Source organism: Colobus angolensis, unplaced genomic scaffold, assembly GCF_000951035.1.
Source record: "Colobus angolensis palliatus isolate OR3802 unplaced genomic scaffold, Cang.pa_1.0 Scaffold465, whole genome shotgun sequence".
NCBI lineage: Eukaryota > Metazoa > Chordata > Mammalia > Primates > Cercopithecidae > Colobus > Colobus angolensis.
Window position 1 is genome coordinate 2,291,040 of NW_012118099.1, and position 19,512 is coordinate 2,310,551.

At 38.8% G+C, this 19,512-nt stretch overlaps 1 protein-coding gene across 5 annotated transcripts in view; it reads left to right on the forward strand.

Annotated features, from left to right (window-relative positions):
* Nucleotides 1-19,217, forward strand: part of APC (adenomatous polyposis coli) — a 147,168-nt gene extending 127,951 nt beyond the window's left edge. For all 5 annotated transcript variants that reach the window (XM_011958282.1, XM_011958285.1, XM_011958284.1 and 2 more), the window contains 5 exons: nucleotides 170-309; nucleotides 979-1,056; nucleotides 1,908-2,024; nucleotides 7,956-8,170; nucleotides 10,544-19,217. In XM_011958282.1, coding sequence (XP_011813672.1) covers nucleotides 170-309; nucleotides 979-1,056; nucleotides 1,908-2,024; nucleotides 7,956-8,170; nucleotides 10,544-17,117 — 7,124 coding nt within the window. In that variant the 3' untranslated portion in view covers nucleotides 17,118-19,217. The remainder of the gene's footprint in view (nucleotides 1-169; nucleotides 310-978; nucleotides 1,057-1,907; nucleotides 2,025-7,955; nucleotides 8,171-10,543) is intronic.
* The last annotated feature ends 295 nt before the right edge of the window (nucleotides 19,218-19,512 follow it).

Here is a 19,512-nt window from a genome sequence, read left to right on the forward strand (position 1 = left end):
TACAAAAGTTCTTTATAACAGTTTTTGTGGCTTATAATTCTAAAGGTGAATTTAAACCATATATTCTCATTCATTGAGATTTTTTTCCCTAATATTTAAGTTACCAACTTGGTACCAGTTTGTTTTATTTTAGATGATTGTCTTTTTCCTCTTGCCCTTTTTAAATTAGGGGGACTACAGGCCATTGCAGAATTATTGCAAGTGGACTGTGAAATGTATGGGCTTACTAATGACCACTACAGTATTACACTAAGACGATATGCTGGAATGGCTTTGACAAACTTGACTTTTGGAGATGTAGCCAACAAGGTATGTTTTTATAACATATATTTCTTAAGATAGCTCAGGTATGAGTTAATTTACTTTCATAAAAAACATATTTTACTGATTTTCTTGTCACTCTCCTCATTAAACGATGACTGATAAAAACCTGTGCTTCACTTTCGCTTGTCTTTACTCATTTGGTTGTCTTAAGCCTAAACAAAGGCAAAGGTATATCTAAAGATGGAACACAGTAGTGAATTTATGTAATTGCATTAAAAACACTGTTCATACGAATATACTTGTAGGGATCATTTCTGTGATCCATTACTAGAGAATTTTGTCTGACTGTGTAGAATTAAAAAATAAAAGATAGAACACTTCCTAGGAATGGGATTTAAAATCGGAAAATTCTTACGACCAAGGCAAGTGTTACACACACATTGATTCTATCCAAATAAGAGGCTTTACTCTAAAACCTATTGCTTATCATTTCTCACCACTTATTCACTTTATTTCTCTAGTTTGGCAAAGGAAGAACAGATAGCAAAGAATTAAGATAATATTTGTCTTTTATTTAGGTAAATCTTATGAGCAAAATATCAGGTATGATTAAAACAAGATAATGAAAACTGAATTAGACATTTAATAGCCAGAAACAAAGCTTGGCTTCAAGTTGTCTTGTTGATGATCCTCTGTTCTGTATCTAATTTACAGGCTACGCTATGCTCTATGAAAGGCTGCATGAGAGCACTTGTGGCCCAACTAAAATCTGAAAGTGAAGACTTACAGCAGGTAGTATTTAGAATTTCAGCTGTTTTTCTTTTTTCTCTTTTTCTTTGAGGCAGGGTCTCACTCTTGTCACCCAGGCTAGAGGGCAGTGGTGCAATCTCAGCTCACTGCAACCTCTGCCTCCAGGGCTCAAGCAATCCTCCCACTTCAGCCTCTCAAGGCTGGGCCTACAGGTGCACACCACCATGCCAAACGAATTTTTGTATTTTTTGTAGAGACAGGGTTTCACCACTCCTAGGCTCAAGCAATCTGCCCATCTTAACATCTCAAAGTGCTGGGATTACAGGCGTGTGCCACCACTCCCAGCTAATATCCTGATTTAGATTGTTGCTCAGTATTTAGTATCTCATGTATAAAAGATAGTTCCATTAACATTAGAAAAAGAAAAATAATTATGTTGTAGTTATACTCTAGGAAATCTTTTTGGCACTGTAGTAGCATTTAGGAGGAATTAAAAAAAAAACAAAAAACAAAAAAACAAAATCTCCCTCTCTTGCCCAGGCTGGTGCAATTATGGCTCATAGTAACCTCAAGCTCCTGGGATCCTCCTGCCTCAGCCTCCCAAGTAGCTAGGACTACTGCAGGTGCATGCCACCATGCCCAGCTAATTTTTAAAAAGTTTTTGTAGAGACAGTGTCTCACTGTGTTACCCAGGAAGGTCTTGAGCTCCTGGTCTCAGGAGATCCTCCTGCCTCAGCCTCCCAAAGTGATAGGATTACAGGCATGAGTCACCACAGCTTGCCGGAATTTCTTTCTTAATAGATTTCTGTTCTTACCTCTAGCATTAAAAACAAAAAAGCAACTAGTATGAATGATTTTATGTAAAAATTAATCTAAAATTGATTAATTTGTAGGTTATTGCAAGTGTTTTGCGGAATTTGTCTTGGCGAGCAGATGTAAATAGTAAAAAGACGTTGCGGGAAGTCGGAAGTGTGAAAGCATTGATGGAATGTGCTTTAGAAGTTAAAAAGGTACCTTTGAAAATATTTAGTACTATAATATGAATTTCACGTTTGGCGTTTTTTTTGCTGCCTTCTTCTAGCCATGAGATTCCCTTCTTTTAGCCATGAGATTCCCTAATTTCTTACCTGTGTATTATTTAGTACTATAATAAGAATTTCATGTTTGGCTTTTTTTTGCTGCCTTCTTTCAGCCATGAGATTCCCTAATTTCTTTTATTTATTTATTTTTTTTTGGAGACGGGATCTCATTCTGTTGCCCAGGCTGGAGTGCGGTGGCCTGATCTCGGCTCACCGCAGCTTCCGCCTCCCACATTCAAGTGATTCTTCTGCCTCAGCCTCCTGAGTAGCTGGGATTACAGGCGCACGCCACCACTCCCAGCTAATTGTATTTTTAGTAGAGGTGGGGTTTCACCATGTTGGTAAGGCTAGTCTCAAACTACTCCTGACCTTGTGATCCGCCCACCTCAGCCTCCCAAAGTGCTGGGATTACAGGCGCAAGCCACCACGCCTGGCCTAGATTTCCTAATTTCTTACCTGTTTATCTCACCAGTCCATAGTTTTAGAGTACCACAAAGTCCTAAAGGACTAAGGTAGAAAAGATTATACAAGGGAATTTAATGTATATCAAGGTTTCTCAGCCTCAGCACTATAGACATTTTTGACCAGATAATTCTTCGTTTTGCTGGGGCTGACCTGTGCATTGTAGATTGTTTAGCAGCATCCCTGGCCTTTGCCAACTGGCTACCAATATACCCTCCCCCTAGTTATGCTAATCAAAATTGCCTCCAGATATTGTCAGATGTCCCTGGGAGGGAGGAAGGACAGTGTCACCACCAGTTAAGAATCACTGGTATAAGTGTTACCTTTGTGCTCTCCAAATCTCAATCCCCTCAAATTTTGATGGTCAACTTATCAAGAGGTGATCAGAGCCAAGGGTGAGGAATCGTCAAATAATAATTTGTTTACAGAAGGAAATATCTCCAGGCAATCCATCTGCTTCAGAAACTAGGCTAAAATTGAAAAGAAAAAAAAAAGTAAACTTGAAATCTGAGAGGGACCAAGCAAGTTGTCTTAGCTAGTCTAGGTTTCACCCAGCTAGTCCTCCTACACCCACAGCCTACATGTTCTTCAAAACTTTCCTCTTCAGAGAAGGCAAAAGGTTTGTTTTTTGTTAGTTATGCATTTTTGGTAAAGTATTTTATTCTTGGAAAACCCTTGAAAATGTATTAGATAGAAAAGCATTCAGCTAAATTATTAGTTATAAAGGTGATATTCAAATATGCTTAGCATCTTCATAAAAATACCTGTAACACTGTTGAATGGATAGAAGACATTTCAGAAAAGAACATGGCCAATAAGCCCTTGAAAAGATACTTAATATCGTTAATCATCAGGGAATGCAAATTAAAACTACAATGAGATACCATTATGCATATCATATTGGTTAAAATTTCAGAGATTGACCATGCATTTTCAAGGATGTTGAGCAGCTGGAAATCATGTATTCTGCTAGTGGGAGTGTAAAATGGTATAATCACTTTGGAGAACATTTGGCAGTGTTTTTAAGTTAAACACACCTACCACATGACCCAACCATTCCACTTCTAAGTATTTACCCAAGAGGAACAAAAACCTATGCTGTCACGAAGACTTACACACAAATATCCACAATAATTTATTTATGATAGCCAAAAACTAGAAATAACTAGGTCTGTCAGCAGGTGAATGGTAAGCATATTGTGGAATATTTGTACAAAGTAATATGACTCGACTGTGAAAAAGAATGACTATTGATACATGCAGTAATCTGTAGTGACAGAAAACAGATTAGTGGTGGCCTGGGGTTGGGAGTGGAAGGGAAGGGGGAATATTACGAGAGGGTACTAGGAAACTTATGGGGATGATATAAATGTTTGTTATCTTGATTGGACTGGCGGTTTTATGGGTGTATACATGCATGAAAAATTATCAAATTGTAAACTTGAAATGTGTACAGTTTATTGTTCATCAATTATATTTCAATAAAGTTCAAAATAATTAGTGCTTGCACACTTAAGTACTCCTAATAACCCTGTGTAGTTTCAGAAAGATTTAATGTATGTGTGTATTATGAGAATTTACACTGCTGCTAACTGGTTCATAACTTAATTCTCTCTCAAGGACCTAAACTCTTCTATAATTTTTTTTTTTTTTTGCTCTGCCACCAGGCTAGAGTGCAGTGGTAGGATCTCGGCTCACTGCAACCTCTGACTCCCTGGTTCAAGTGATTCTCCTCGCTCAGCCTCCCAAGTAGCTGGGATTATAGGCATGCACCACCACACCCAGCTAGTTTTTGTATTTTTAGTAGAGACGGGGTTTCACCATGTTGGCCAGGATGGTCTACATCTCCTGACCTTGTGATCTGCCTGCCTTGGCCTCCCAAAGTGCTGGGATTACAGGCGGGATATAATGCATGGTCAGTCTTCGAAAAACTAGCCATCAGAAATGTGTAATATCCAGTTCTGATTTGGGCCCAATTCTGATTAACAGTATTAGAATTTATTTATTTTTTTCCCTCTGTTTCTACATTTAGTGCAGCAGTCATGAACATTCTTTTTCTGTTTTTCATTCAACATCAGTTCCATCTCAACTTCAGCTACTAATGAGCAAGAGAATCAGAACTACCTTCTAGCTCTCCTGCGTGTTCTGCATCACTTTAACTCACTCAGAGCTCTTACTCTAGAGCCTTTCCTTTACCAGCACTCTGTGCTCCGTTCACTTAAAGCTGTTGGTCCCTTACTCTTATCTTCTACATCTTCTCTACTGGATCCTTCTTTTTTATGTTTCAGCTCTGTAGAAGAAGCCCAATATTTTGAAAACAAAAATTTTCTGTGGCTTCTTCTGTTACAGTGTTTCTCTTTTCTAGTAACAGCCAAAACCTTGAACAAGTCACTTGCTTCATTTCTAAACTGGCTATACTATCTTGAATTCCTCCTAATTTTGCTTCTGATACAACCCTTCTCCTTGATCACAGAGTCTAGATTTGTAGATTTAAGTTTTTCTATTCTACCTTCACCTGTATTTTTTACTTTTTGGTCACTCACTTTTGCTGTTACTACTTATATTAATAATCTCTATTTTGTGTCTTCTAATTCGAACTATAAAAACATTTTTGAAACAAAACCCCTGGCCCTTGACTTGTAGCCCCACAGAGAGGAACTTTTGTATTTTTCTACCTTCAGCTCTCAACTCTGGGCCAGTTGCAGCTTAATTCAGTCCTTTAAATTCTTGCCTTTTTTGTTCTCGGGATACTTGGAGTGCCCCACCTTTATCTCAGTCACATGTAATTATAATTGGGCTCATCTTGATTGATGTGAGAAGGATAAAAGCACTTCTTGCATAAAAGCACTTTCCATCTGCCTCCTACCACTTATCTGACAAATTATGTCTGAACCTGCTCCTAGATTGTTTTGTTCACTTAATTTCTTGATGAAGAGAATAAAGTAGCTCACTATTTATTGGGTTAGACCCAAAATGTTTGCTGTGACATTCAAGGCCTGGCTTTTGTCTCTCTGAACTTATTTTTCACTGTTCCCCATCATGGACTGTGATCTCCTTTGCGTCTTCTTTCTGGGTCTTCAGTGCTCTGGCACTGATTCCCGCTTCCCTGCCTTTCCTCATTCTACTTCCCCTGCCAGCAGCAACTGGCTTCTCATCTCTCTGAATGTACAGGTCTTATCCTCCTAAACAGCTGTTCTCCTCCATGAAATATTTGATTGATTTGATTAAATTCAGGCTGTAATAATTTTTCCTTTGGAGCATTTGTTTCATGTATGGTTTTGTATCTTTTTTTCCCCCAAAGCAAATTGCTAGCATCTTCAATCACAGGTATCAGTTTGCTATGTTTGTATCCTCTGGAGTGCCTCTCATTTGCAGTAGGCACAGAGTTGATTTCTAATTAATGTTTGTTTCCTGATGGATATATAGTAAGAAGACAGATTGACATCACCATCATGGCAAGTTTTGGGTTTGGGGTTTTTTTTGGGTTTTTTTGTTTTTTTTTTTTTTTTTTGGTTGTGGTTTTGCTTTTGCTTTTTTGAGACAAGGCCACACAGCCTTGACCGCCTGGGCTCAAGCTATCCTCCCACCTCAGACTCTCAAGTAGCTGGATCTGTAGGTATGCACCACCATGCCTGGCTGATTTTTTTTTTTTTTTTTTGAGACCAAGTCTTACTCTGTCACCCAGGCTGGAGTACAATTGCGCAATCTCAGCTCACTGCAACCTCTGCCTCCCTGATTCAAACGATTCCCCTGCCTCACCCTCCCAGGTAGCTAGGATTACAGGCACCCACCGCCACACCTGGCTAATTTTTTGTATTTTAGCAGAGATGGGGTTTCACCATGTTGGTCAGGATGGTCTCAATCTCCTGACCTCGTGATCCGCCCACCTTGGCCTCCCAAAGTACTGGGATTACAGGCATGAGCCATTGTGCCTGGCCACCTGGCTACTTTTTATATTTTTTGTAGAGATTGGGTATTGCCATGTTGCCCAGGCTGGTTTTTAACTCCTAGGCTTAAGCGATCCTCCCACCTCAGCCTCCCAAAGTGCTGGGCCTGAAGGCATGAGCCACCGCACCCAGCACATGGCAAGTTTTGACCAAATACCTTTAATTGTGTATCAGAGTGTTTCTGTGGCAATTACAGTTTGACAGTTGACTTTGATAATCGTATGTTAGGGAGTTCCAGGTTTTCGTAATTTGTTATGTGGGGAATTTTAAGAAATTACAGCTTTTCTAGTACCCTTTATTGGTTTTATAAATTACATTGTTAATTTTGAAGCAACCACATATATATAATGCTTTTTATATAAACAGAATATTGTATATATGACACTGCAACTTGCTCTTGTCGTGTAATAATACTTCTAAGATATCTTTCCATATCTATGCATAGTTTACAGAATTTTTAAAATCTGCTTTTTTTGAGACGGTCTCACTCTGTCAACCAGGCTTGAGTGCAGTGGCACGATCATGGCTTACTGCAGCCTTGACCTCCCAGGCTCAAGTGATCCTCCCAAGTAGCTGTGACTACAGGCACGTGTCATCATACCCAGCTACTTTTTTTGTATTTTTTGTACAGACGGGATTTCACCATGTTGCCCAGGCTGGTCTCAAACTCCTAAACTCCCAGTCACACCAGTCAGCCTTCCAAAGTGCTGGCATTACAGGCAATGAGCCACCATGCCCGGCCTTTTTTGTTTTTTTTTGTTTTTGTCTTTTTGAGACAAGAGTTTCACTCTGTCACCCAGGCTAGAGTGCAATGGTGTAATCTCGGCTCACTGCAACCTTTGCCTCCCAGGTTCAAGCGATTCTCCCATCTCAGCCTCCCAAGTAGCTGGGATTACAGGCACCCGCCATCATGCCCAGCTAATTTTTTTTTTGTATTTTTGTAGAGACGGGGTTTTACCACGTTGGCGAGGCTAGTTTTGAACTCCTGACCTCAGATGATCCACCCGTCAGCCTCCCAAAGTGCTGGGATTACAGGCATGAGCCACTGTGCCCGGCCACATCCTGGGCCTTAATCCACTTCCTATTCACATTTTTTTTCTTTATTTCAAGCAACCCCAGCCTGAGAATAACCTACATTCTATTCTGAAAATGTTTTCTTTTCATAATGCACATCAGTTGTGCTTCATATTCTAAGATGTGTGTACTATCTAAACACTTAGAATAAAGTTTATAAAAGTCATTAGGTAAATGTTGTGTTCTGCTTGTTTTATAGAGATATCACTGATATAAATACTATTTGTTATTTTATGAACACTTTTCTAAATGGAAAGTTATTAATTTACCAGTGAGGGGCAGGCAATAGGATAGATTAAAAAATAGCTTTTATTCAATATCAGTAACATAGAGGTTAATGAGAGACAAATTCCAACTCCCATATTCTGTTTCTTACTAGGAATCAACCCTCAAAAGCGTATTGAGTGCCTTATGGAATTTGTCAGCACATTGCACTGAGAATAAAGCTGATATATGTGCTGTAGATGGTGCACTTGCATTTTTGGTTGGCACTCTTACTTACCGGAGCCAGACAAACACTTTAGCCATTATTGAAAGTGGAGGTGGGATATTACGGAATGTGTCCAGCTTGATAGCTACAAATGAGGACCACAGGTATATATAGAGTTTTATATTACTTTTAAAGTACAGAATTCATACTCTCAAAAAGACCTAATTGTAAGCAATGTTTTACATAATCATGAAAGTTTTAAGCCAAAATATATTTATTATTGTGAAAAGATAACTACTAACTCTTAGTTTAACTCATTAGTGTACTTAATGTAATAACAGTTTGTAGTATTATAAAGAAGACTAAATTAAGCAAATGATAGTTGAGAGGTGTAGCCCATATGTGGAGGAAAAAATAGTCACAAATGTTGGAACAAAATAATCCATTTCTATTAGTATAGTATAAAAGAATGTGAAAACAAAATTTAAAACAAGACAAAAACTATGAACATGATCCAGAGAATATAAAGGTTCACATTTTTCTAATAATGTCTTAGTATCAATAATAATAATTTTTTTTTTTTTTTGAGATGGGGTCTCACTCTCAAAGGCTGGAGGGCAGTGTTGCAATCTTGGGTCGCTGCAACCTCCACCTCCTGGGTTCAAGTGATTCTCCCACCTCAGCTTCCCAACTAGCTGGGACTACAGATGCACGCCACCACACCCAGCTAGTTTTTCTATTTTTTGGTAGAGATGAGGTTTCACCACATCGTCCTGCTGTTCTTGAACTCCTGGCCTCACCCACCCGTCTCAGCCTCCCTAAGTGCTGGGATTACAGGCGTGAGCCACTGCGCCCAGCCAGTAAATAATATTATTTAGCTAACAGCCATTCATCCAATCTGCTAGAGTTGCAAAACCTAAAAGAGTGCCTCAGATACAGGGCACACATTTTCAGAACTCAGATTCTGTATTATGTCTACAAAAATACAACTGTCTTTTTTTTTTTTTCTTTCTTTCTTTTTTTTTGAGATGAAGTCTCGCTCTGTTGCCTAGGGTAGAGTGCAGTGGCACATTCTCTTCTCACTGCAACCTCTGCCTTTGGAGTTCAAGTGATTCTCCTGCCTCAGCCTCCCGAGTAGCTGGATTACAGGTAGCCCCCACCATGCCCGGCAAATTTTTAGTAGAGATAGGGCTTCACCATGTTGGTCAGGCTGGCCTTGAACTCCTGACCTTAGGTGATCCACCCGCCTCAGCCTCCCAAAGTGCTGGGATTATAGGCATGGGCTACCGCGCCTGGCCAAAAATATGGCTTTTCTATAGCTTATTCATTTTTTAAGTCTGTGATGCAGAAACTACAAGCCTAATCTCCCTTTCTGCTATGCAGAGAAGATTTCTTAAGTCCTGTAACTACTGGACTGCTAAGAGAAGACCACTATGTTAAAGCTTATTGTGTACCCTTGCCAGTCCATTTTAAAGCCCACTAAAGCTGAATATGCTGTCATTAATCTTCAGTTTGCCTGCATTAAACAAGCTGTTGCTCTTTCACGTCCAGAGTTCATTATGCTGATCCTCACGCCTTGTTTTTATATGCCTTAAATGTTTTGAAAGCTTTAATTTACTTTATTTTTAAAAAATAATAAGCACACAGTCTGCCAAAGAGCACTTTTTCTTTTCTTTTCTTCTTTTTTTTTCTTTTTTTTTTTTTTTTTTTTGAGATGGAGTCTCACTCTGTTGTCCAGGCTGGAGTGCAGTGGTGTGATCTCGGCTCACTGCAACCTCTGCCTCCCAAGTGATTCTCCTGGCTCAGCCTCCTGAGTAGCTGGGACTATAAGCATGCACCACCACACCCAGCTAATTTTTGTATTTTTAGTAGAGACAGGGTTTCACCATGTTGGCCAGGCTGGCCTCGATCTCCTAACCTCAGGTGATCCGCCCTCAGCCTCCCAAAGTGCTGGGAAGCATGAGCCACCGTGTCTGGCCAAGAGCACTTGTAAGAGGGATGGCAGTATCACACAATCAAGCCAAAAAATATAGAGATTACTCTGAAAAGTAAGTGTGCTAGTCTAAGAGCTTATAATGTGCACTGACTGCAGAAAGATCTTTAATCAATTCTATCTACCTCTTCCAAGATATATCAATATCAGAGTGGCACCCAACCATAGATTAAATTACCACAAAATTCCTATTCAGCATAGGATTTCATGATATATTGATAGTCTTTAAACTGGGAAACTGTTATATGAATAGAATAAATGTACATGCCCCACCCCCTGCAAATGTTTTAAGCTATTGGGACAGAATAGGAAATGTAGAATTGACAAAAAAATAACACCTTTACTTTTTTTAGTGTGACAGATTAGTACTTTAAAACAGTAAATATTACATGAAATAAGAAAGAACAGAAGGAGATGTGGAATACTTGGAACTTATAGGATAATTGGTACAATCATATTATGCCTATTGTTTTCTATCCTTTTATTTGTTGTTACTGGATACACATTTTGACCTTAATTTTATGATCTCTTGATTTTATTTCAGGCAAATTCTAAGAGAGAACAACTGTCTACAGACTTTATTACAACACTTAAAATCTCATAGTTTGACAATAGTCAGTAATGCTTGTGGAACTTTGTGGAATCTCTCAGCAAGAAATCCTAAAGACCAGGAAGCATTATGGGACATGGGGGCAGTTAGCATGCTCAAGAACCTCATTCATTCAAAGCACAAAATGATTGCTATGGGAAGTGCTGCAGCTTTAAGGAATCTCATGGCAAATAGGCCTGCGAAGTACAAGGATGCCAATATTATGTCTCCTGGCTCAAGCTTGCCATCTCTTCATGTTAGGAAACAAAAAGCCCTAGAAGCAGAATTAGACGCTCAGCATTTGTCAGAAACTTTTGACAATATAGACAATTTAAGTCCCAAGGCATCTCATCGTAGTAAGCAAAGACACAAGCAAAGTCTCTATGGTGATTATGTTTTTGACACCAATCGACATGATGATAATAGGTCAGATAATTTTAATGCTGGCAACATGACTGTCCTTTCACCATATTTGAATACTACAGTGTTACCCAGCTCCTCTTCATCAAGAGGAAGCTTAGATAGTTCTCGTTCTGAAAAAGATAGAAGTTTGGAGAGAGAACGAGGAATTGGTCTAGGCAACTACCATCCAGCAACAGAAAATCCAGGAACCTCTTCAAAGCGAGGTTTGCAGATCTCCACCACTGCAGCCCAGATTGCCAAAGTCATGGAAGAAGTGTCAGCCATTCATACCTCTCAGGAAGACAGAAGTTCTGGGTCTACCACTGAATTACATTGTGTGACAGATGAGAGAAATGCACTTAGAAGAAGCTCTGCTGCCCATGCACATTCAAACACTTACAATTTCACTAAGTCAGAAAATTCAAATAGGACATGTTCTATGCCTTATGTCAAATTAGAATACAAGAGATCTTCGAATGATAGTTTAAATAGTGTCAGTAGTAGTGATGGTTATGGTAAAAGAGGTCAAATGAAACCCTCAATTGAATCCTATTCTGAAGATGATGAAAGTAAGTTTTGCAGTTATGGTCAATACCCAGCCGACCTAGCCCATAAAATACATAGTGCAAATCATATGGATGATAATGATGGAGAACTAGATACACCAATAAATTATAGTCTTAAATATTCAGATGAGCAGTTGAACTCTGGAAGGCAAAGTCCTTCACAGAATGAAAGATGGGCAAGACCCAAACACATAATAGAAGATGAAATAAAACAAAGTGAGCAAAGACAATCAAGGAGTCAAAGTACAACTTACCCTGTTTATACTGAGAGCACTGATGATAAACACCTCAAGTTCCAACCACATTTTGGACAGCAGGAATGTGTTTCTCCATACAGGTCACGGGGAGCCAACGGTTCAGAAACAAATCGAGTGGGTTCTAATCATGGAATTAATCAAAATGTAAGCCAGTCTTTGTGTCAAGAAGATGTCTATGAAGATGATAAGCCTACCAACTATAGTGAACGTTACTCTGAAGAAGAACAGCATGAAGAAGAAGAGAGACCAACAAATTATAGCATAAAATACAATGAAGAGAAACATCATGTGGATCAGCCTATTGATTATAGTTTAAAATATGCCACAGATATTCCTTCGTCACAGAAACAGTCATTTTCATTCTCAAAGAGTTCATCTGGACAAAGCACTAAAACTGAACATATCTCTTCAAGCAGTGAGAATACGTCCACACCTTCATCTAATGCCAAGAGGCAGAATCAGCTCCATCCAAGTTCTGCACAGAGTAGAAGTGGTCAGACTCAAAAGGCTGCCACTTGCAAAGTTTCTTCTATTAACCAAGAAACAATACAGACTTACTGTGTAGAAGATACTCCAATATGTTTTTCAAGATGTAGTTCATTATCATCTTTGTCATCAGCTGAAGATGAAATAGGATGTGATCAGACGACACAGGAAGCAGATTCTGCTAATACCCTGCAAATAGCAGAAATAAAAGACAAGATTGGAACTAGGTCAACTGAAAACCCTGTAAGCGAAGTTCCGGCAGTGTCACATCACACTAGAACCAAATCCAGCAGACTGCAGGGTTCTAGTTTATCTTCAGAATCAACCAAGCACAAAGCTGTTGAATTTTCTTCAGGAGCAAAATCTCCCTCCAAAAGTGGTGCTCAGACACCCAAAAGTCCACCTGAACACTATGTTCAGGAGACTCCACTTATGTTTAGCAGATGTACTTCCGTCAGTTCACTTGATAGTTTTGAGAGTCGTTCGATTGCCAGCTCCATTCAGAGTGAACCATGCAGTGGAATGGTAAGTGGCATTATAAGCCCCAGTGATCTTCCAGATAGCCCTGGACAAACCATGCCACCAAGCAGAAGTAAAACCCCTCCACCACCACCTCAAACAGCTCAAACCAAGCGAGAAACACCTAAAAATAAAACACCTACTGCCGAAAAGAGAGAGAGTGGACCTAAGCAAGCTGCCGTAAATGCTGCAGTTCAGAGGGTCCAGGTTCTTCCAGATACTGATACTTTATTACACTTTGCCACGGAAAGTACTCCAGATGGATTTTCTTGTTCATCTAGCCTGAGTGCTCTGAGCCTCGATGAGCCATTTATACAGAAAGATGTGGAATTAAGAATAATGCCTCCAGTTCAGGAAAATGACAATGGGAATGAAACAGAATCAGAGCAACCTAAAGAATCAAATGAAAACCAAGAGAAAGAGGCAGAAAAAACTATTGATTCTGAAAAGGACCTATTAGATGATTCAGATGATGATGATATTGAAATACTAGAAGAATGTATTATTTCTGCCATGCCAACAAAGTCATCACGTAAAGCAAAAAAGCCAGCCCAGACTGCTTCAAAATTACCTCCACCTGTGGCAAGGAAACCAAGTCAGCTGCCTGTGTACAAACTTCTACCATCACAAAACAGGTTGCAACCCCAAAAGCATGTTAGTTTTACACCGGGAGATGATATGCCACGAGTGTATTGTGTAGAAGGGACACCTATAAACTTTTCCACAGCTACATCTCTAAGTGATCTAACAATAGAATCCCCTCCAAATGAGTTAGCTGCTGGAGAAGGAGTTAGAGCAGGGGCACAGTCAGGTGAATTTGAAAAACGAGATACCATTCCTACAGAAGGCAGAAGTACAGATGAGGCTCAAGGAGGAAAAACCTCATCTGTAACCATACCTGAATTGGATGACAATAAAGCAGAGGAAGGTGATATTCTTGCAGAATGCATTAATTCTGCCATGCCCAAAGGGAAAAGTCACAAGCCTTTCCGTGTGAAAAAGATAATGGACCAGGTCCAGCAAGCATCTGCGTCCTCTTCTGCAACCAACAAAAATCAGTTAGATGGTAAGAAAAAGAAACCAACTTCACCAGTAAAACCTATACCACAAAATACTGAATATCGGACACGTATAAGAAAAAATGCAGACTCAAAAAATAATTTAAATGCCGAGAGAGTTTTCTCAGACAACAAAGATTCCAAGAAACAGAATTTGAAAAATAATTCCAAGGACTTCAACGATAAGCTCCCAAATAATGAAGATAGAGTCAGAGGAAGTTTCGCTTTTGATTCACCTCATCATTACACACCTATTGAAGGAACTCCTTACTGTTTTTCACGAAATGATTCTTTGAGTTCTCTAGATTTTGATGATGATGATGTTGACCTTTCCAGGGAAAAGGCTGAATTAAGAAAGGCGAAAGAAAATAAGGAATCAGAAGCTAAAGTTACCAGCCACACAGAACTAACCTCCAACCAACAATCAGCTAGTAAGACACAAGCTATTGCAAAGCATCAAATAAATCGAGGTCAGCTTAAACCCATACTGCAGAAGCAATCCACTTTTCCCCAGTCATCCAAAGACATACCAGACAGAGGGGCAGCAACTGATGAAAAATTACAGAATTTTGCTGTTGAAAATACTCCAGTTTGCTTTTCTCATAATTCCTCTCTGAGTTCTCTCAGTGACATTGACCAAGAAAACAACAACAATAAAGAAAATGAACCTATCAAAGAGACTGAGCCCCCTGATTCACAGGGAGAACCAAGTAAACCTCAAGCATCAGGCTATGCTCCAAAATCGTTTCATGTTGAAGATACCCCAGTTTGTTTTTCAAGAAACAGTTCTCTCAGTTCTCTTAGTATTGACTCTGAAGATGACCTGTTGCAGGAATGTATAAGCTCCGCAATGCCAAAAAAGAAAAAGCCTTCAAGACTTAAGGGTGATAATGAAAAACATAGTCCCAGAAATATGGGTGGCATATTAGCTGAAGATTTGACACTGGATTTGAAAGATATACAGAGACCAGATTCAGAACATGGTTTATCCCCTGATTCAGAAAATTTTGATTGGAAAGCTATTCAGGAAGGTGCAAATTCCATAGTAAGTAGTTTACATCAGGCTGCTGCTGCTGCATGTTTATCTAGACAAGCTTCGTCTGATTCAGATTCCATACTTTCCCTGAAATCAGGAATCTCTCTGGGATCACCATTTCATCTTACACCTGATCAAGAAGAAAAACCCTTTACAAGTAATAAAGGCCCACGAATTCTAAAACCAGGGGAGAAAAGTACATTGGAAACTAAAAAGATAGAATCTGAAAGTAAAGGAATCAAAGGAGGAAAAAAAGTTTATAAAAGTTTGATTACTGGAAAAGTTCGATCTAATTCAGAAATTTCAGGCCAAATGAAGCAGCCCCTTCAAGCAAACATGCCTTCAATCTCTCGAGGCAGGACAATGATTCATATTCCAGGAGTTCGAAATAGCTCCTCAAGTACAAGTCCTGTTTCTAAAAAAGGCCCACCCTTTAAGACTCCAGCCTCCAAAAGCCCTAGTGAAGGTCAAACGGCCACCACTTCTCCTAGAGGAGCCAAGCCATCTGTGAAATCAGAATTAAGCCCTGTTGCCAGGCAGACATCTCAAATAGGTGGGTCAAGTAAAGCACCTTCTAGATCAGGATCTCGAGATTCGACCCCTTCAAGACCTGCCCAGCAACCATTAAGTAGACCTATACAGTCTCCTGGCCGAAACTCAATTTCCCCTGGTAGAAATGGAATAAGTCCTCCTAACAAATTATCTCAGCTTCCAAGGACATCATCTCCTAGTACTGCTTCAACTAAGTCCTCAGGTTCTGGAAAAATGTCGTATACATCTCCAGGCAGACAGATGAGCCAACAGAACCTTACCAAACAAACAGGTTTATCCAAGAACGCCAGTAGTATTCCAAGAAGTGAGTCTGCCTCCAAAGGACTAAATCAGGTGAATAATGGTAATGGAGCCAATAAAAAGATAGAACTTTCTAGAATGTCTTCAACTAAATCAAGTGGAAGTGAATCTGATAGATCAGAAAGACCTGTATTAGTACGCCAGTCAACTTTCATCAAAGAAGCTCCAAGCCCAACCTTAAGAAGAAAATTGGAGGAATCTGCTTCATTTGAATCTCTTTCTCCATCGTCTAGACCGGCTTCTCCCACTAGGTCCCAGGCACAAACTCCAGTTTTAAGTCCTTCCCTTCCTGATATGTCTCTATCCACACATTCATCTGTTCAGGCTGGTGGATGGCGAAAAGTACCCCCTAATCTCAGTCCCACTATAGAGTACAATGATGGAAGACCAGCAAAGCGCCATGATATTGCACGGTCTCATTCTGAAAGTCCTTCTAGACTTCCGATCAATAGGTCAGGAACCTGGAAACGTGAGCACAGCAAACATTCATCATCCCTTCCTCGAGTAAGCACTTGGAGAAGAACTGGAAGTTCATCTTCAATTCTTTCTGCTTCATCAGAATCCAGTGAAAAAGCAAAAAGTGAGGATGAAAAACATGTGAACTCTATTTCAGGAACCAAACAAAGTAAAGAAAACCAAGTATCTGCAAAAGGAACATGGAGAAAAATAAAAGAAAATGAAATTTCTCCCACAAATAGTACTTCTCAGACCGTTTCCTCAGGTGCTACAAATGGTGCTGAATCAAAGACTCTAATTTATCAAATGGCACCTGCTGTTTCTAAAACAGAGGATGTTTGGGTAAGAATTGAGGACTGTCCCATTAACAATCCTAGATCTGGAAGATCTCCCACAGGCAATACTCCCCCGGTGATTGACAGTGTTTCAGAAAAGGGAACTCCAAACAAAGATTCAAAAGATAATCAGGCAAAACAAAATGTGGGTAATGGCAGTGTTCCCATGCGTACCGTGGGTTTGGAAAATCGCCTGAACTCCTTTATTCAGGTAGATGCCCCTGACCAGAAAGGAACTGAGACAAAACCTGGACAAAATAATCCTGTCCCTGTATCAGAGACTAATGAAAGTTCTATAGTGGAGCGTACCCCATTCAGTTCTAGCAGCTCAAGCAAACACAGTTCACCTAGTGGGACTGTTGCTGCCAGAGTGACTCCTTTTAATTACAACCCAAGCCCTAGGAAAAGCAGCGCAGATAGCACTTCAGCTCGGCCGTCTCAGATCCCAACTCCAGTGAATAACAACACAAAGAAGCGAGATTCAAAAACTGACAGCACAGAATCCAGTGGAACCCAAAGTCCTAAGCGTCATTCTGGGTCTTACCTTGTGACATCCGTTTAAAAGAGCGGAAGAATGAAACTAAGAAAATTATATGTTAATTACAACTACTATATAGACATTTTGTTTCAAATGAAACTTAAAAGACTGAAAAATTTTGTAAATAGGTTTGATTCTTGTTAGAGGGTTTTTGTTCTGGAAGCCATATTTGATAGTATACTTTGTCTTCACTGGTCTTATTTTGGGAGGCACTCTTGATGGTTAGGAAAAAAATAGTAAAGCCAAGTATGTTTGTACAGTATGTTTTACATGTATTTAAGTAGCATCCCATCCCAACTTCCTTTAATTATTGCTTGTCTAAAAATAACACTACAGATAGGAAATATGATATATTGCTGTTAATCATTTCTAGATTATAAACTGACTAAACTTACATCAGGGAAAAATTGGTATTTATGCAAAAAAAGAAAATGTTTTTGTCCTTGTGAGTCCATCTAACATCATAATCATGTGGCTGTGAAATTCACAGTAATATGGTTCCCGATGAACAAGTTTACCCAGCCTGCTTTGCTTTACTGCATGAATGAAACTGATGGTTCAATTTCAGAAGTAATGATTAACAGTTATGTGGTCACATGATGTGCATAGAGATAGCTACAGTGTAATAATTTACACTATTTTGTGCTCAAAACAAAACAAAAATCTGTGTAACTGTAAAACATTGAATGAAACTATTTTACCTGAACTAGATTTTATCTGAAAGTAGGTAGAATTTTTGCTATGCTGTAATTTGTTGTATATTCTGGTATTTGAGGTGAGATGGCTGCTCTTTTATTAATGAGACATGAATTGTGTCTCAACAGAAACTAAACATTTCAGAATAAATTATTGCTGTATGTAAACTATTACTGAAATTGGTATTTGTTTGAAGGGTCTTGTTTCACACTTGTATTAATAATTGTTTAAAAGGCCTCTTTTAAAAGCTTATATAAATTTTTTTCTTCAGATTCTATGCATTAAGAGTAAAATTCCTCTTACTGTAATAAAAACAATTGAAGAAGACTGTTGCCACTTAACCATTCCATGAGTTGGCACTTAGCCATTCCTGAAATTTCTTTTATGTGATTAGCTCATCTTGATTTTTAATATTTTTCCGCTTAAACTTTTTTTTCTTACTCCACTGGAGCTCAGTAAAAATAAATTCATATAATAGCAATGTAAACAGCCTAGTATAGACTAAGCATTAAACATAATAGGCCCACATAATTTCCTTTTTCTTAATATTATAGAATTCTGTAGTTGAAATTGATTATTCTTAGACATTGTAGTCTCTTTGAAGCTTTACAATGTTACTGTCTTGCCCGTTCATCTTGTTGCAACTGGGTCTGACATGAACACTTTATCACCCTGTATGTTAGGGCAAAATTTCAGCAGTGAAGTATAATCAGCTGTTTGCCATGTTCAGGAAATTCAAATCACATGGAACTTCAAAGGTAGGTTTAATACCATTAGGATATTCAGAAGTATGTTTTAAAATCCCTGCCTGTTAAGGAAACTTTGTTTTTGGTGGGTACAGTTCTGGGGTACATGTTAAGTGCCCCCTTATACAGTGGAGGACAGTCCTTCTTCCTGAAGGAAAATAAACTGACACTTATTAACTAAGATAATTTACTTAATATATCTTCCTTGGTTTGTTCTAAAAGATCAAAGGGTGACTGTGATGATACATGCACACATATTTGTTGAATAAATGAAAATTTATTTTTAGTGATAAGATTCATACACTATTTGGGGAGGGAAAACCTTTTTAAGCATTGTGGGGCACTCAGGAGATAAAAGAGGAGTAAACACACCTACCTGGTGCCTTGAAAATCACATTAAGTAGTTAATTATCTACCCCTTACCTGTGTTTATAACTTCCAGGTAATGAGAATGATTTTTTTAAAGCTAAAATGCCAGTAAATAAAGTGCTATGACTTGAGCTAAGCTATTTGACTCCAATGCCTGTACTGTGTCTACTGCACCACTTTGTAAACACTTCAGTTTACTATCTTTGAAATGATTGACATTTACATTTTTGCCAAATGTTATCTGAAATTGTCTATGAATACAATCTATTTCTGTTGTTTTCCAAGGCTTCCATAAACAATGGAGATACATGCATATAGGTCATATTGGTTTCCTTTCATTTTCTGACTTTCTATTTCTAACTTTTTGAATTATTGCTTGCCAGTTTTTGCAAACCACTTCAAGTACTTCTATGGAAAGAGATGGGATGTTAGTCATTAGATAAAATTGCCTTTTAATTCAAATAAGGCAGAAAATATAAATGCTGAAAATGAAGAGTTCATTCCACATGCCAGAAAAGTGGAATTTTTGTAGGCAACACTGGGAGAAGGGCCAGTCTACACTACCCATTGACGTAAAGATTGCTGGATGAGGCCCTCTATTAGAGATA